Source organism: Amphiprion ocellaris, chromosome 4, assembly GCF_022539595.1.
Source record: "Amphiprion ocellaris isolate individual 3 ecotype Okinawa chromosome 4, ASM2253959v1, whole genome shotgun sequence".
In the NCBI taxonomy this organism is placed as follows: domain Eukaryota; kingdom Metazoa; phylum Chordata; class Actinopteri; family Pomacentridae; genus Amphiprion; species Amphiprion ocellaris.
Window position 1 is genome coordinate 23,570,724 of NC_072769.1, and position 18,144 is coordinate 23,588,867.

At 39.3% G+C, this 18,144-nt stretch overlaps 1 protein-coding gene across 1 annotated transcript in view; it reads left to right on the top strand.

Annotated features, from left to right (window-relative positions):
• LOC111564142 (cadherin-23) overlaps positions 1-18,144 on the top strand; it is a 40,653-nt gene that overhangs the window by 20,418 nt on the left and 2,091 nt on the right. The window contains exons 18-28 of the mRNA XM_055010151.1: positions 1,659-1,910; positions 2,661-2,759; positions 3,597-3,769; positions 4,119-4,270; positions 6,052-6,359; positions 7,690-7,800; positions 9,416-9,607; positions 11,175-11,272; positions 11,356-11,517; positions 16,363-16,545; positions 18,057-18,113. Of these exons, the coding sequence (XP_054866126.1) occupies positions 1,659-1,910; positions 2,661-2,759; positions 3,597-3,769; positions 4,119-4,270; positions 6,052-6,359; positions 7,690-7,800; positions 9,416-9,607; positions 11,175-11,272; positions 11,356-11,517; positions 16,363-16,545; positions 18,057-18,113 (1,787 nt within the window). The remainder of the gene's footprint in view (positions 1-1,658; positions 1,911-2,660; positions 2,760-3,596; positions 3,770-4,118; positions 4,271-6,051; positions 6,360-7,689; positions 7,801-9,415; positions 9,608-11,174; positions 11,273-11,355; positions 11,518-16,362; positions 16,546-18,056; positions 18,114-18,144) is intronic.

Sequence of the window (18,144 nt, forward strand, 5' to 3'; positions counted from 1 at the left end):
AAAAAGCAGCACATGATGCCACGTTCTAAAGAGATTCAAGAATAGATGTGAAACAATGTCATTTACATTTATCAGTCCAGCCAACCAACATTTCTCCAAGAGCACTTCAATATCTAATCCAGGTCACAAAAGAACCCAGGGGAACATCTAAAGATCTGCAGGCCTCACTGGCCTCAGTTAAGATCCATCTACATGATTCCACAATAAGTAAGTCTGACTCTGGGCAAAAATGGATCCATGGGAGAGTTGTAAGCCGCAAACCACTCCTGACCAAAAAGAACATAAAGGTTCATCTGCTATTTGTAAAAAATATCTGGATGAGCCCCAAGATTTTTAGGATAACATCCTGTGGAAGGTGGAACTTTTTGGAAGACATAGATCTGGTGTTAAGCTAATGCTGCATTCCACAAGAAGAACATCATACCAACAGTGAAACATGGTGTGATGGTTTGAGGACTTGGATGACTTGTCATCACTGATGGAGCAATGAATTCTGCTCTCCATCAGAAAATCCTCCTGGACAATATCCACCCATCAGTTCATGACCTAAAGCTCAACACTAATGGGTTCTACAGCACGACAATGACCCAAAGTACACAAACAAGTCCGCCTTGGAGAGGCTCAAAAAGAATAAAATTAAAGTGGCTGCATCAATGTCTGGACTTGAATCCAACTGAGATGCTGTGGCAAGATTTCTTTCTTTCTTTAAATATGGCACAAACGCGAGAGATGAATGGAAACTGTACTAAACTTGACTGATTGATGGAAGCACACAAATGCAAGGGGATAGTTTGTTAATCATAACTTTCCTTCACCCTAGTGTTACAGTAGGAGCATTATTTTGAACCTCGTACATACGGCCATGATCTACATGAGCTCAAGGCTACTTGTTAAGGTGGCAGCCCTTATAAAAAATGTCCTGGGAGTTTACAAATGCTTTACTAAACTTTTTAGTTAAACCTAACTATGTCCAAACACCAAGCAGGTAACAATCACAAATAAGGTACACTACCATTCACAAGTTTGGGGTCACCTAGAAATGTCCTTATTTTTGAAAGAAAAGCATTTTTTCTCCAATGAAGATAACATTAAATGAATGATAAATCCAGTCTAGACATTGTGAATGTGGTAAATGACTATTCTATCTGGAAACGGCTGATTTTTAATGGAATATCTACATAGGGGTACAGAGGAACATTTCCAGCAACCATCACTCCTGTGTTCTAATGCTGCATTGTGTTAGCTAATGGTGTTGAAAGGCTAATTGATGATTAGAAAACTCTTGTGCAGTTATGTTATCACATCAGTAAAAGTGTGAGTTTCCTGGAAAACATGAGATTGTCTGGGTGGCCCCAAACTTTTGAATGCCAGTGTATCTCTTTGAAATGATTACCAAAGAATAGCTCAAATGTCTTCAGCATGTTCTTTCTAAACACTATGGAGCTCTACTTCGCATCATTTTTCTCTTCTTTGTGATATATGTTAGTCATATTGTGTTTTGTTGTGAAGTTTGACCACAAAAAAATGTTTGGATGGCAGCTATGAACCCCGTGCAAGAGTCGACTGTTTGTTGGAACAAAAATAACTCCATTAGAAGCAAATGTTTGTAAGATCATGTGTGTATTTCCAGCTGAGTTGATGTTGTTTTCTGTTGTTAGGTTGTGGCAGTAGATCAGATCACTAACGGTCTGAGCTCCACCGCTCAGCTCAACGTCACCATCCTCGACTTCAACGATAACGCTCCACAGTTCCCAAGTATCCCTGACCCCCTGTGGATCCCTGAGGGCGACTACTCAGAGGAATCTCAAGGAGAAATCTTCACCATCGTGCCCACAGACGCTGATCTCGGTGCCAATGGAGAGGTCGTCCTCTCCCTCCCCTCCCCACATCCACTCTTCAGGTTCAGAGAGGTGAGGCCTGGGAAAATAAATGTGGAGTATGTCAGCCTGAGCACCTAGACTGAGCCACAGCAAGAGGCTGCTGTATTCTGACTCCCTTGTGATTTAAACTTCGACATGACCTGTATGTGTCTTTATGGTCGGTTAGTAATCTTGCTTCAGGAGGGTGAAAAAAAATTTGAGATAATTGAATTTTATACTTAATTCAAAAATGCATCTTGCAGCAAACAAAACATATAGTGGATCTACAGTGCAGGCACAGGATACATTGGACCAGGACTGTATGTTATGTCTAGGTTTTGCTTTTCTGAGCCATTTTAGTGCCATGTTAAGTATGTATACCGTCAATCCATTTTGTGATGATACTCAACGATTCTAAAGGCCTTTTCTTATTTTGTCATAGCACCTTTGTTGTAATACTAATTGGACTAAAGTCAACTTCCATTCCAAAACTACATCCCCTAAACTTTGGCTCTTTAGAGGAAATGGGTGCATTCTTAGATTGCATTCATTGGAATTTGAAATTGCACCCTTCATCATGACAAGTTGACCTGTCAGTTAGGCAGACACATGCTGTATATATGTTAATGACAGTAAATATGAGTTTTAAAGGATTAGCATTGGGAAGCAGCACAAAGTATTGTTACTACTCAGTCATCACAAAATATGACCAGATCCAAAGGAGCAGAGGAGTCAGTCCGTTCATTGATGTTGTCGATGCTGTAGTTGCCCATGTGATGTGTGTTGTGTTGTGCGTTGTAGGACGGGACGTTGCTGGCTGTTGGTCCTCTGGATCGGGAGAGCAGGGACGCATATGACCTGGTTGTTAAGGCTTCGGATAAAGGCGTCCCTCAGAGAGAGGTAAGCGACGTCTGCAGAGAAGATGGGGGGACCCTGAAACAGACAGGAGTCACATACAGTTCATCAGAACTTGATCTGGTCACACATTAGTGTTTACAGTTTCAGATTTCTAAATAAACTTTCCAAGTCTTGCTTTACAAAAAATAAGACTCAAAAGTTGATAAATATTGATAGTAAACTTTAAACATAAGCTCAACAAAGACAAAATGTTTGACTTTTACAGATGGTAAATTTACATTTATCCATCCACCCATTATCTATACATCACTTCATCCTCATTAGGGTCACGAGGGACTGGAGTCTATCCCAGCTGACTTAGGAGGAAGGCAGAAGACACCCAGGACAGATCACCAGTCTATCACAGGGCTACATATAGAGACAAACAATCACGCTCACATTCACACCCACAGACAATTTAGAATCATCAGTTAGCCTCAATGTGTTTTTGGACTGTGGGAGGAAGCCAGAGTACCCAGGGAGAACCCAGGGGAACATGTAAATCCCACACAGAAAGATCCCAGGCCCAGGCTGGTACAAGAACTGGGGATCGTCTAGCTGTGAGGTGACAGCGTTAACCACCAAGCCACTGTGCAGCCCCTAAATAAACATTTTATCGAAGAAAATTAATTTCCTATTATTAGGTCGACCAATTACCCAGCTCTGAAATCATGTGCAAATGTTGTAGCCAAACGTGTTTTAAACGGACTAAAAACCAGATACTGTGTTTAAGTGAACAGCCAGTAGCAGGGCTGTTTAACTGGTGTACAGATTAGACTGATGCAGACTGTTACTGTTAATGTGCAAAAGGTCTTCATTAACCTGCACTTTGCACACCAGACCATCACCACCATCAGAGTGAGCCTCTCTGACGTCAATGACAACAGACCTGAGTTCAGCTCCAGCAGCTACGTCAGCAGCATCCTGCTGAAAGACGCAGAGGAAGGGAAGCTGCTGCTGACACTGTCCGCCACCGACCGAGACATCGGGGACAACGGCATCATCACCTACAGGTCAGTTCACATCAGCTCAGCAGCCACCAGCAGCTGACTCCAACACCATTTGCACAGCCTGGTTCTACCTGTTTTATTTTATGGTTGTGGTTTTAGAAACAATGGAAGGAAACGACATATTCCAATCTGGCTTTAGAAAAAACCACAGCACAGAAACAGCCCTACTAAGAGTAACTAATGACATTATAATGAATGCGGACTCACTGGCTGCTCTCACAGAGCTTGGAGAAAAAAACTTTTATTTAAATGTTTTAATTTTGATTTTGGAGTGCCTTTTTTTGGAAATTAATCCTTACACCTAACATGTTTAAATGTATTTAAAGGTATTTATTGTGTTTTGCTGTTGTAGTTTCTCTGCAGGAAGCTCTCCATATTTGGCCCTAAACAGTGACACTGGAGAAGTGACTTTGACCTCTGACCTTGCTGATATAACAGAAGACACCACGGTGGTGCTGACAGCCATGGCCAAAGACCAAGGCCAGCCTCCTCTCGACTCCACGGGTCAGTCTGACGCCTCTGAACATCTCAGGCCGTATTTTTTTGTTGTTGTGTTTTGCAACTCAAAGCCACTAATTTCACACTACGGAAATGCTCCGACACGTAGTGCTAACACACTTCAACATTATAATGTTGTTCATAATTACTGTTCATGCCTCCCATAATAAATTTCACAGAAACAGATACAGTAGATGAAAGAGGAAGCGGCATGGAAGGGTTCATGGAAAACTAAAGTAAAAGTTATACTACAGCTATAGAGGTGGTCATGACATTGGAAGGCAAAAAACTGCTTTAAAGACTGGAAATTCAATAACATATTCCTCCTGAAATCCGAAAAGGGACTAAACATGACTGAATAGTGTGTAGCAGCAATCAGTCACATAAATGACAGTTTAAAAATGCAGCTTAAACTACTTTTTAAAAAGTCTAGGTAATCTGATATAATGAGGTACAATACAGGCCAAAAGTTTCTGTTCACAATGTATTTCTCAAAAAGGTAAAAATAATGAAAACCAGTCTGAATTCTATGGATTGTGGGATGTATTTACTGCATGATCAGACTTTACTTTCATTGATATGCACCATTTTCCTCAGTTTACCTTTAGATATACATTGAAGTTATCAGACAATTACTGAATAAACGTTAAGAAAAGAAAAGAAGGGCTTAATATTACAATTGAGAAGATTTACAAGAGTCACAACTTCAGTGAAAAAGTAAAAAAAAAAAAAAAAAAAACAAATCACAGTTTGCGCTATTCATTTTAGCTCTTTGACTTTTGAGAGTTTGTAGACAAAAATCCCAATAAATCTCCACTGTGTCCATATCTCTATAACTACCACAGAAATGACTGGAAACAAACAGCTGAGTAAAGAAACAAGAGTACAGATATAAATACCTGACAATTATTGTAAAAATGTATTCTGATGCGTTACTCTTTATATAATAATAATAATAATGTTTACTTTGTTGCAAAGTACACCAATAAAACTACAATGTTTTTTTGTACAAATCTGATCTTGTTTCCAAACTTTTGGCCTGTAGTGTAGATATAGATTTAGATATATTCTCATAGAAATGGATTTACACAAAAGTTGCATTCTGCCTGACATGACACTCGAAAATTGTTTCATTTTGATAAAAGCTCTTTTTCATTTAAAATTGTCATTATTTACAGCAGAAATTTACTAAGAAACTCCTGAAGGGTTGATTTTAATTCCCCTTCTTTTGTCGGTTTGTTTCATGGAGACACACCCTCCACTGCTATGCTGATGACACACTGTATTCCTGGAGCCATGAGTTTTATGACTTAAGAAGTTTTATCATAATTAAATCCTTCCATGACTAAGATTTGTTTATCTGACTCTGCCATATTGTTTCTGTCATCTTTTTATCTGTACTTTTTATCTGTGTATCTATTTGCTGCTGCTGTTACTTTGTAAATTTCCCCGCTGTGGGATCAATAAAGGTTTAATCTATCTTTAAGCGTACAGATACAAATACCTGAAACTTATAGTAAAATGTATTCTGATGAGTGACTCTATATAGTAATCATATTTATTTTTGTTGCAAAGTATGTCAGTGAAACTATGATCTTTTTTGTCCAAATTTGATCTTGCTTCCAAACTTTTGGCCTGTACTGTACATTACTTGGATGAGGTCAATAAAATAGTAAGCAGTAATCAGTAACCTATTACATTTCAAAAGTTACCTTCTCTATACTGACCGTGACAATCAGCAATAACACCTCTTTGTACCGTACATGTGTTGTTATTTTGTCTGACAGCTCGTGTTGTGGTGAACCTGAGGGTTGTCAGTCTGGTGGAGAGCGTGGCCTTCCAAAGCTCCTCCTACAACTTCAGTTTACCTGAGAACCTGCCAGTGGGGGCGACGGTGGGAAAGGTCTGGGCCTCCTCAGGAAGCAACCTTTACGACGTGGCCTACGCACTGAAAACGTACACTGACCTGTTCTCCATCGACACCAGTGGAGCCATCCTGACTACTGCACAGCTGGACAAAGAAAAGCAGGAGTGGTACATCCTGGACGTGGAGGCTGTGGACACACGGACTCCCCCTACAACAGCAATGGCAACGGTATGATCTTTAAGCATCACACAGTCCTCAGACTGTTACACTGTGAAGCATCACCTGGAGATGAAATGTCAACCGCTTTGGCAGGACTGTCAGCATGTACTTGTATTATCCAAATGCAAAATGCAGTTTAGAGCTGTGTCAACACAAGTCTCACATACTTAAATATAAATCTTGCATGTAACTATAAAGCAAAGTTTTTAAACATTGGATGAAATAGCGTAAGACAGGTGTGATCTCTCATGGACCGGTTTTAAGGTGGTGTATTCCAAGGTGGAACCAGCTCATTTATTAAAAGTTGTTTATCTGGAGCTCATTTCGGAAAAGTTCCAGCTTCTTTGGGCTTCTGGAGTTTGGAAATTAAAATCCTTTTATGATTAAAACAGCTGAATTCCTGCACATATAACTGCATGAAGAGACAGATGGTGGCAAAGTAAAGGAAAAACCAACGTAAAGTGTCTGAGTTCGGTGTTGGCTCACCACTTGTTGACTGAATAGCTTCAGTTCACCCTGGGATCGATTCTTCAAATTTCTGAACTCTACTGGGGGGATTTTTCTAAAACATTTTCCCTCGTTTGGAGTTTTAATGATGAGTTGTGAACACACTGGTTCAAAATCTTCCCGTGGTCTTCAGTTTAGTTAAGGTCTGGGGACTGTGACTGTCATCAAACATCTCGTGACCTGTAGATGGGAGCTTTGTCACCCTGGAAGAGAACACTCCTATCAGGATAGAAATGTTTCATCATAGACTAAAGGTGATCACTCAATACAACTTCGTATTGATCTGTAGGACCCAAACCCCGGCAGCACAATGCCCCCACAGCATCGGAGCCACCGAATCCCGTCACTGTGGTAGTCAAACATTCAGACTTTTCCTTTCTTTTGTCACCCATCTATGATTTCACTAATATGAATCTCCAAAGCTGAAACCATCTGACCGTCCAGCCCTGGTTTGGTTTAGGCCCAAGAATGTCAACAGCATGCTAGCGTTTGCCTGGCAGATGGTCGAGATGGAGATATTTCAGTAGCTGTTGGACTGATTGCTGTGAAATGTTGTACAGTTACTCATGTCTCCCTCAGGATGAACATTGTTCCTCATCTGAGTTCATCTGTTGCATCTTCTTCAGATCAAATATCTGCTGCGCTTTGTGTTTAGTGTCATCGTTAGCACACTGATGCACTGAAATAAGATGCTCACGTGTGCTAAATATCGCCATAGTATTTATCTTGCAAGTAAACTAAACACAACCTCTTCGGCAGAGGGGAAATTATAGGTGTAGTTCTTTGGGCTGGACGGCTTCACATCTTGATCTGTTGTCTCTCTCTCTCTCAGGTCAGTGTTCAGGTGGAGGATGTAAATGAGCCTCCATACTTTCCCCCTGAGGTTTATGAAGCCTCTGTGTTAAGCATTGCCCCGTATAAAACTCCTGTCATCACCGTCAAGGTAAGCACGCCCAGTTTCCATTTGTCATGAAACATAACTATGATATTGTTGGAGAATGTTTATCTCCTCTCTGTTGTGTGATTATTTTAGCAATCAGTGTAGCAGCCATAAAAAGTGGCCATGTACTCTGACCCGAAACTCGCCCAGCAGTGGTTAATGTGTCAGTGAGCAGCAGTAAAACACATCACATCATCAGGAATTTGTCAGAGGCAGTGGTATCTGACACCATGCAGTAAAAATCAAAGTTTTTTTTACCATATTTAACATTCTCATATGGGTCACTCCAGATTTGGAGGACATTTTACATCACATTCATCAAATTTAAAATAATCGATGGACAAAATACTAAAACATGCAGTTGTTGTGTAAATGTTCTTGTCCTGAGACCAAATCTAAAAAAAACTAGGAGAAAAGAATGTTTGAAAATACAAATAAGTCTGGAGTTCCCCTTAAAATTACATTTTTCTCTTGTCCCACCCCCCTGATGACCAAACTGAATCTCACATAAAACAGTTAAAATGAAATTTAAATCTCCTATATTTGGTATGATTTTTTTTCATTGATGTCTCTTGTAATTGCTGGAACATTTTTTTAATCAACATAGTATTTTAAATAATAATTATACATGGAACGTGTGTCCCACAACATGTTAGTATAACCTGTTTATGACGTTTTTGTTGTTTTGTGTCTCATTTGTCATTTTGTGTCTTATTTTTTCATTCTGTGTCTTGTTTTTGTTGTTTTCTGTCTGGTTTTTGTTGTTTTGTGCCTCGTTTCTGTCTTGTTTTTGTCGTTTTGTCTTGTTTTTGTTGTTTTCTGTTTCATTTCTGTCATTTTGTGTCTTGTTTTTGTCTTTTGTGTCTTGTTTTTGTTGTTTACATCATCAGTTTTCCTACAGAATGTGTAGAGCAAAGCTCTGTCCTCTCTTCTATTTTTCATATTTTCATCACATTGTCAGCCTTGACTGAACGTCTCTCTTTACCTCATATTAGCAGGATCAGACTAATTATTTCTATTGTTTTCCATCAGTCAGTTTGTCCTCTTGGTCAGCAGTAACAGCTAAATATCTAGCTTCTACTGCTGAGAAAAAGCTAACATTAGCATGGATTAGCAACCCTGTTACTGTGATTAGAGTAGGGTTAGCAAACAACAAGTAAAACATGGAATAAAAATAGTACCACTAATGTGTAAGCTGAGCCAATCAAGCCTTTGATAGTTTATTGCCTATTATTAATTCATATGTAACAGATAATTGTAAAAGAGAAGGTTAATTCTTCCAAAATTTTGAAGCCCAAATGTCCTCCAATTCTGGAATGACCCATATAGTGTTTTTATAAGCTGAAAGACATCAGTCCTGTCATTTTCACAGCCTGGCCCCTTCCTTCATTCATCATTATGCTGGTAAAACTGCTCTTGGAGCTATTTTAAATTACTTTGGTGGCAGTTCCATCTAGTGGTTCCCAGTTGAGCAACCAAATGTATGGCCCATGGAGTTGTTGTGTTGCTCATTTTGCAGACAGCGTGACTACATTCAGTCATTTCTGATGATAAAACGGTTCTTTTCAGCAGAGCGTTTTTTAACCACCGTCCCATCATCCTCTGTGTTCGCCTGCAGGCTTCAGACCCTGATGTTGGAGAGGAGGGTCAGCTGATCTACAGTCTGTCAGCTGGCAGCTCATACTTTGACGTGGAGGCTTCCTCAGGTCAGGTGTACGTGGTGTCAGCAGCAGATGTGGATGGAGACACAGTAACAGTGGAGGTGAAGGCCACAGACCCCCAAGGACTTTTCGCTACGGTCACGGTGAAGGTGAGTATCTAAGACCAGATGAGAAAGTATCATTATCTTATTTTCATTTTCTCTAAGAAATCTAAACCAAGACAAACTGGACTCAAACCATGGAGTTTGAAGTAAATGATAGCCCCTCATGGGAGCTACTTGTTGCTGAATGAACATCATAATCATATTATCTTTATTGACACCAGCAGTGAACAAAGCTGTTAGTAAATCTTAAGATATTTATTATTCCTACCGCAGTATCATGAAAGCAGGACTTAACTGTTGTGTGTCTGTGAAGACTCTCAGTCATCCAAGTCATGGTAATCATAGGAGCTTTTGTAAAAATCAACTGGACTTCTCTTGTAGGTTCTTGAAGGGTTAGAAAAAACATACAAGAGAAGTCCAGTTGATTTCTACTGAAGCTGCTACGATTTACTGTTGTAGTCGCAGTACAGTGCCAGAATGAATTCCTCTACTGATTACTTTTCAGTGCATTCAATAAATAGAAGTAAATGATGTATATAAATGAAATAAAGCCATCGCAATTCTTGTTTGGTCCCAGAATTGTTAAAAAAAAAATCTTTTTTGTCATGTTTGTAAAAACACTCTTGTAGTGATACCTCAGTGTTCTGCTCAGCTCTTTAGAATTCATGTGATGTTTGCATTTAGTGGCAACAATTTTGATAATTAATCCTCTGATTTTTTTAAAATTCCCTCTTATCAGGTTTTTTAAGTGTAAATATTTGCTAGTTTTCCTACTTCTGGATTTTTTAACTGGCAGATGTTGTTTAAACAGCAAACTGAATGTGTTCCTCTGAGCTGCAAGGACTACGTTAGCATCTTCCAGTTTTCTGACATTTTATAATAAAATTATATAAATAAGTAAAAGGGAAAAGCAGTACGTCTTTCATATCTGTCACGAATCAACCAGCCAGTCAACCTGCTTTTAAATTAGCATCAAATATTTGAAGCCCTTCTTATGTTTTACAGGCAAAAATCTAATAAAGGCATCTAATTAACGTAGTGGAGTAAAAAAAATACAATAGTTCCCTCTAAAAGTAGGTGGAGTTGAAGTGAAGTAGTGGATCTACTTAGTTCCACCACCCAATAACATTAGTTGATTGAAAATCTGTTCATTCGAAATGGCTAGTCAAATAAAGATTTAAATTATTAAAAACAAATAAGAGTTAACAGAAATAAGAAGCAAACAAAAATTATTTGGTGTTCAGCAGTTACCTGTTATATTTTATGAACATGTACCACGTCTTTACATTATAACACACGTTTACACTATTATTCTTTGAATCTGATAACTGATAACTGTGTGTCTACAAAACTTTAAAATGGGTGTATTAGCCTTAACTACCCTCATTTATCCTGTTGTTTTTAAATGTTTATTTTTTGTATAGTATTTATTGCAGTCATGTTTAATTCATTTATTTTTGTCTTGATTTCCGGTCCCTGTTTACTCCTTTTCATGCTTTCAGGATTGTAAAGTTTGTGCAGTAAAAAAGCAACAGTAATTTTAAATAGAATAAATGTATGACTGTATAAATGTGAGCCCTACAAACTGAGGTCTTGTCTCTTCTGTCTCCAGGTGGTGGTTCAGGGAAGTGCGAGCAGCAATGACGTGGTGACCATCTCACTCAATCAGCCTGCTAATACTGTGGAGAATAAAATTCCAGAATTGGAGAAGTAGGGCCAGTTTAGCCAATGATTAAGATTGTTTTCATGTTTCTTTCATCCATTTCTGCTGTTAGATTAATGTTGTCTTTTAGTGCTTTAGGTAAAGCTCTGGGCTGGACAGTGAACATCATCCAGGTGTCCAATGCTAACAGAGGAGCCACTAAGTCCCGAATGCTGAGAAACTCTGTGAAGACTTTGGTCAGCTTCATCACCGAAGAAAATGGAGAGACAGTTTCCTCTCAAAAAGTCATAAAGTAAGAGTTTGAGTTTTTAAGTCATGTCTGAGGCCTGGGTGAAGTGTTTTTTTATCTGAGGGAAGACACACCGTGAGTGAAACAGTCAGTCAGCTCTATGGCTGAGTATTTACACCCTGAGTCTGTAGTGAACTGATGAATTACTCCAACATGCACAATCACAACTTATTGTTGTGTAGCAGAATAGTTTTAAGAGTGGTCGGTGAGCTGGTGTGCTGATGTGCAGTGAGGGAAGAGGGGACAGGAGAGGCAGAGGAAGGGACTACACCGATCAGGCATAACATTATGACCACCTGCCTAATATTGTTCTGGTCTCTCTTATGTCATAAAAAATGCTCTGAACCATTTGGGTCTGGACCAGAAGACCTCTCAGGGTGTCCTATGGGGTCTGGACCAGAAGACCTCTCAGGGTGTCCTATGGGGTCTGGACCAGAAGACCTCTCAGTGTGTCCTATGGGGTCTGGACCAGAAGACCTCTCAGGGTGTCTTATGGAGTCTGGACCAGAAGACCTCTCAGGGTGTCCTATGGGGTCTGGACCAGAAGACCTCTCAGTGTGTCCTATGGGGTCTGGACCAGAAGACCTCTCAGGGTGTCTTATGGAGTCTGGACCAGGACTTTGGCAGTGGATCCTTTGGGTACTCTGGGTTGTGCAGTGGTGCCTCTGGGAATTAAACTTGTTCCACTGCATTCTGTTGATGTTTGATCAGAATTGGGTCTGGGAAGTTTGGAGGTCAGATCAACATCTTAGGCGACTGTGATGTTCCTCAAGATGTTCTTGATTGGTTGATGTTTTTGCGGTGTGATGAGGTGCATTTTCCTGCAGGGGTAGGCCAGTGACATTTGGGATTTCCATTTGTATGAAGGAGCGTGTTTGTTCTGGGACAATGTTTATTTGGGTGTCTAAGTCTCATCAACATGGATGCCAAAATCTAAGGTTTTCCATCAGAACACCACATAGAACCAATATGATCAATGTTGTTCCCTTCACCTGTCAGTGGTTTTAATGTTGTTGCTGATCGGTGTACATAGATCTGCACATTCTAGAGGGAGCAGTAGTGTAGAATTACATCTAACAGACTATTTTGATGGAAAAAAAAACAAACTTCAAGTTCTGAGTGGGACCCTTCTGATTCAGGTGATTCAACTCGAGGTTAACGTAAGAAATGTTGGTGTTCTGAAACGTTCCGTTTATTACAGTGGTACATTTAGATGTGGCTGAACATGACAAGCTCACTTATGGGACAGGAGGACTGTCACATATAATACTTGAAATCAGTTTGGTATATTTGGTTAGAATATTACACACGGTAGTCCACCACGTATCGTCAACATGACATGTTTCAGAACACGTATGCACTATATTAATATAAGCAGTAAAGTTCACTTTTTGTGCATGCAGCCACAATGAGATTTACAGTTCCTCATTTGGCTCTAGAAAACCCATTCTATTGTACTTTTTTGAGTTTCTTATAATCAGTCAAATTCTGTATCTACAGTCTTGGTCCAGATCAGCACCATCTGCCATGCTGACAAGACCTCTCAGTGTGTCCTATGGGGTCTGGACCAGAAGACCTCTCAGGGTGTCTTATGGAGTCTGGACCAGGACTTTGGCAGTGGATCCTTTGGGTACTCTGGGTTGTGCAGTGGTGCCTCTGGGAATTAAACTTGTTCCACTGCATTCTGTTGATGTTTGATCAGAATTGGGTCTGGGAAGTTTGGAGGTCAGATCAACATCTTAGGCGACTGTGATGTTCCTCAAGATGTTCTTGATTGGTTGATGTTTTTGCGGTGTGATGAGGTGCATTTTCCTGCAGGGGTAGGCCAGTGACATTTGGGATTTCCATTTGTATGAAGGAGCGTGTTTGTTCTGGGACAATGTTTATTTGGGTGTCTAAGTCTCATCAACATGGATGCCAAAATCTAAGGTTTTCCATCAGAACACCACATAGAACCAATATGATCAATGTTGTTCCCTTCACCTGTCAGTGGTTTTAATGTTGTTGCTGATCGGTGTACATAGATCTGCACATTCTAGAGGGAGCAGTAGTGTAGAATTACATCTAACAGACTATTTTGATGGGAAAAAAACAAACTTCAAGTTCTGAGTGGGACCCTTCTGATTCAGGTGATTCAACTCGAGGTTAACGTAAGAAATGTTGGTGTTCTGAAACGTTCCGTTTATTACAGTGGTACATTTAGATGTGGCTGAACATGACAAGCTCTCTTATGGGACAGGAGACTGTCACATATAATACTTGAAATCAGTTTGGTATATTTGGTTAGAATATTACACACAGTAGTCCACCACGTATCGTCAACATGACATGTTTCAGAACACGTATGCACTATATTAATATAAGCAGTAAAGTTCACTTTTTGTGCATGCAGCCACAATGAGATTTACAGTTCCTCATTTGGCTCTAGAAAACCCATTCTATTGTACTTTTTTGAGTTTCTTATAATCAGTCAAATTCTGTATCTACAGTCTTGGTCCAGATCAGCACCATCTGCCATGCTGACATGAAACGAGTCTCACATTGATTTCATAGCTCAATTTTTTATTTATTTTTTTGTTATTGTTGTTATGGAAATGTTACAAAGTTCTGCAGACTTCTAGTAATATTTTCAGTGAAAAGGTTATTTTTTTTAGTTCCCATGTTGTTTTCCTTCAAGGCTGAATTATGTTCTCTAAAGACATTCTAGACTAGAATAGAATAGAATAGAATAGAATATGCTTTATTGTCATTATACAATGTATAACGAGATTAGAGAGCTTCTCCTTTTCAGTGCAAAAGAATCATAAAGAGTGCAAAACAGTCTATTTACAAATATACAGTATAAATAACAATGTGGATATAAATAGCAGAGTGAATGAGGCAGTGGTGTATATTGCACACTTCACATTGTATTGTTGTCTGGGTGTGAGACGTGAGAATTCAGAGTGGTGATGGCTTCTTGAAAAGAAGCTGTTTTTAAGTCTGTTTGTCCTAACTTTAACGAATCTGTAATGCCTTCCAGAGGGCAACAGATCAAAAAGCTGAGAACCGGGATGTGAACTGTCCTTGATGATGTTCTGAGCTCTGCTGAGGCACCGGGTGGAGTAGATGTCCATGAGGGAGGGGAGAGTACAGCCAACAATCCTCTGTGCTGCTTTGACTGTCCTCTGAAGCCTCGCTCTGTCTGCCTCAGTGCAGCTCTTGTACCAGGTGGAAACACAGTACGTCAGCAGGCTCTCTATGGATGAGCTGTAGAAGGCCAGCAGCAGCTTCCTGTCCAGGTTGTTCTTCCTGAGGACTCTCATGAAGTGTAGCTGCTGCTGAGCCTTCTTTATGACTGCCGTGATGTTGTCTGTCCAGGAGAGGTCATCAGAGATCTGGACTCCCAGGAAGCTGAATGTGTGGACTCTCTCCTAAACTGTTGATACATGGCAGGATGGATCCATGCTTTCATGGTGTTTATGCTAAATTCTGACCATCTGAATGCTGCTGCTGAAATGGAGACTCATCAGACCAGACGATGTGTTTTCAGTCTTCTATTGTCCAGTTTTGGTGAGCCTGTGTGAACTGTAGCCCCAGGTTCCTGTTCTTAGCTGACAGAAGTGGTACCCAGTGTGGTCTTCTGCTGCTGTAGAACATCTTCTTCAAGGTTGGACGTGTTGTGCGTTCAGAGATGGTGTTCAACATTCCTTGGTTGTAACCAGGGGTGATTTGCGTTACCGTTTCCTTTCTATCATCTCCAACCAGTCTGTCCGTTCTCCTCTGACCTCTCACATCAACAAGTCAACTACACAACTGCTGCTCGCTGGATATTTTCTCTTTTTGTACCATTCTCTGTAAACCCTAGAGATGATTATGTGTGAAAATCCCAATAGATCAGCAGTTTGTGAAATACTCAGACCAGCCTGTCAGACACCAACAACCATGCCACATTTAAAGTCTCTAAAATCCCCTTTCTTTCCCATTCTGATGCTTGCTTTGAATTTCACCAAGATGTCTTAAACACGTGTACATGCCTAAATGCATTGAGTTGCAGTCATGTGATTGGCTGATTAGCTATTTGTGTTAACAAGCAATTGAACAGGTGTTCCTAATAAAGTGGCTGGTGAGTGTAAAGACCTTTATGGAAAACAACACAACCACAGCTAGGAGGATGGTGAACTCCAAAAATGTTTTCTGTGTATTCTGGCAGGGTTATGACACCATAAATTATCATAAATAGAAAAATAATAATTTCTTTGGTATTTTCTCTAAAATAAAAATGAAAAATGGGATCAGTGTTTGTCACAGCTGAGTGGTGTCTCAGTTGTGCTGAAGAGCACAAAAGTTTTGGTTTCTTACAGGATCTGGTGCGAATGGTTTTTAGTTTTAGTGAATTTTTAAATGAGACATGTTGAATGAAGTGACTTTGATGACAGATGATTTTAAGCCAAGATTTGTTTATTTTTCCTGATGGACCTGCACATCCAACATGATATAGTCAAGGCCCATTGAAAAGTAGAAAATGTGAGATTCTCTCTGTTTTTACCACTGTTGGCTCTTACAAATGGGATAATTTTGGTGACTTTTCAAAGATGGCATTCCTTTCAAACCTGCCAGTGGATTTGGGGGTTCAGAAGATTAATCTCTGCAGTCCTGATCCTCCTTTAAATACCTGAAAAGTCTAATAAATGTATTCAGAGTTTAGTTTTTAATCCAAATTAAACCCTTATTTCTCCAAAATTAACAAAACGATAAAAAAAAAACAGACAAGGCTTGGACTAGACTCACTTGAGGTCAGCAAAAAACAAGAATAAAAACAAGGTGATGTCATGTGACAGGAAGTGATCTCTGTGTCTGATCCACCAGGAAACTGCAGAGCAAGTCGGATGAAGTGAAGAAGGAGCTGGCTCAAGTGTTTGCAGACATTGATTTTGATGTTGAGATACCAAGCTCCGGCTCCGGCTCCAGCTCAGCGGTCATAGCTCTGGCCGTCATGTTGGCCCTGAGCATCCTGGGATTGATCTTTGCTGTTATCTTCATCATCATCAGGTGAGACTGGACATCATCAATGGTGCTTCAAGCTGGTGATGCTGTTGAATGTTTGGACAAAAGTAAACCTCTGTCAGCATCTTACTTTAAAAAAATCACCGAATGTAGCTTTCATTTTCTAATAAAACAACAATTTCAGCAACATCTGCCAAATTCTGAAAAGGAAAAACTTATTTTGGATTTTGGATTATTTGTGTTAATGACAGACACTTAGCAAAGCACTCCGAGTGCCACTAAGGTAGATAAGTGCAGAGCATTTACTCACATTTGATTCTCACAGTTCTTCTGCAAAAGAAAGTAAATTTTAATTTACAAAACCAAAGAACAAAAAAGCAATTTCAGATGCAGCTGCTAAGATGGGTGTCAAACGTGTTGGTGCAATCCGGCTCATGGGACGACTTTACAAAGTGTAAAAATTTCAGAGAAGACATTAACTGCAAACTGTGAATTTGTAAAACTATGAATTTAAAATAATTTCTAGACCATGACAAGTTGTTTTGATCAGAAAGTAAAATACTAGATTGTTCATTGTTCTTCTGTCATTTTGTGTCTTATTTCTGTAATATTTTGTCTTTTTGTTTGATTTTTGTCATTTTGTTTCTGGTTTTTGTTGTTTTGGGTTTCCTTTTTGTCTCACTCGTGTTTTTTCTCTTATTTCTGTCATTTTGTGTTTTGCTTTATTCATTGTTTTGCGCATTGTTTTTGTCGCTTTGTGTTTCATTTGTCTCGCTTGTGTTGTCTACTTTTGTTGTTTTGTTTCTCGCTTTTTTCATTTTTTATCTTGTTTGTGCCATTTGTGTAATTTTTTTGTCAGGGTTTTGTCGTTTGTCCATTTTTTTGTCGCTTTGTACCTTTTTTGTCTCTTTATGTTTTGTTTCGTGTGGTTTGTCTCATTTTTTGTCATTTTGTGTCTCGTTTTTGTCATTTTGTGTCTCATTTTTGTAATATTTTGTCTTGTTTTTGTTGTTTTTTTTCCTCTTTTTTGTCTGACTTTTGTTGTTTTGATCATTAAGTAAAATACTACATCATTCAGTTCCAGATACCTGTGACTAAATGTTTTGTGTCTGTGATCTGTAAGTTGCAATGTGGAAATGATAAACTGAGGCAGAATATTGATGAAATTGAACTTATTTTTCTTAAGATATTTCAGGTTGTTCATAATGTTTTGTAAAAAGATAATTCCTTTAATGTGAACATTTTCAGAATGTACTTTTTTGCACTAAAACAAAGGAACATTTGGAGTTGTGGTTATTTATAGGTTATTATGCTGTGATTTTACTGGTCCGGCCGACTGAAGATTAAATGGGGCTGAATGTGGCCTTTGAGCTAAAATGAATTTGACACTTCTGTGCAAAAATTTTCTACAGATAACAAATGCTGAGCTACAGAATTTAGATTGTGTTTAGATTTTATGGAATATTTTTAGGCCCAACGTGGCTCCTCCCAGCATCAATGATAAGGTTCAGTAAAGTTTCCCTGTGGTCAAACTGGAATGTTTCCTCCTGTTTCAGGTTCAAGAGGAAGGGCAAACCAGAGGACAAAGAGAGACTTTCCTTTAGCAGTCACACGTAAGTCGTCTGAAGACAGTTTAGTCTGCAT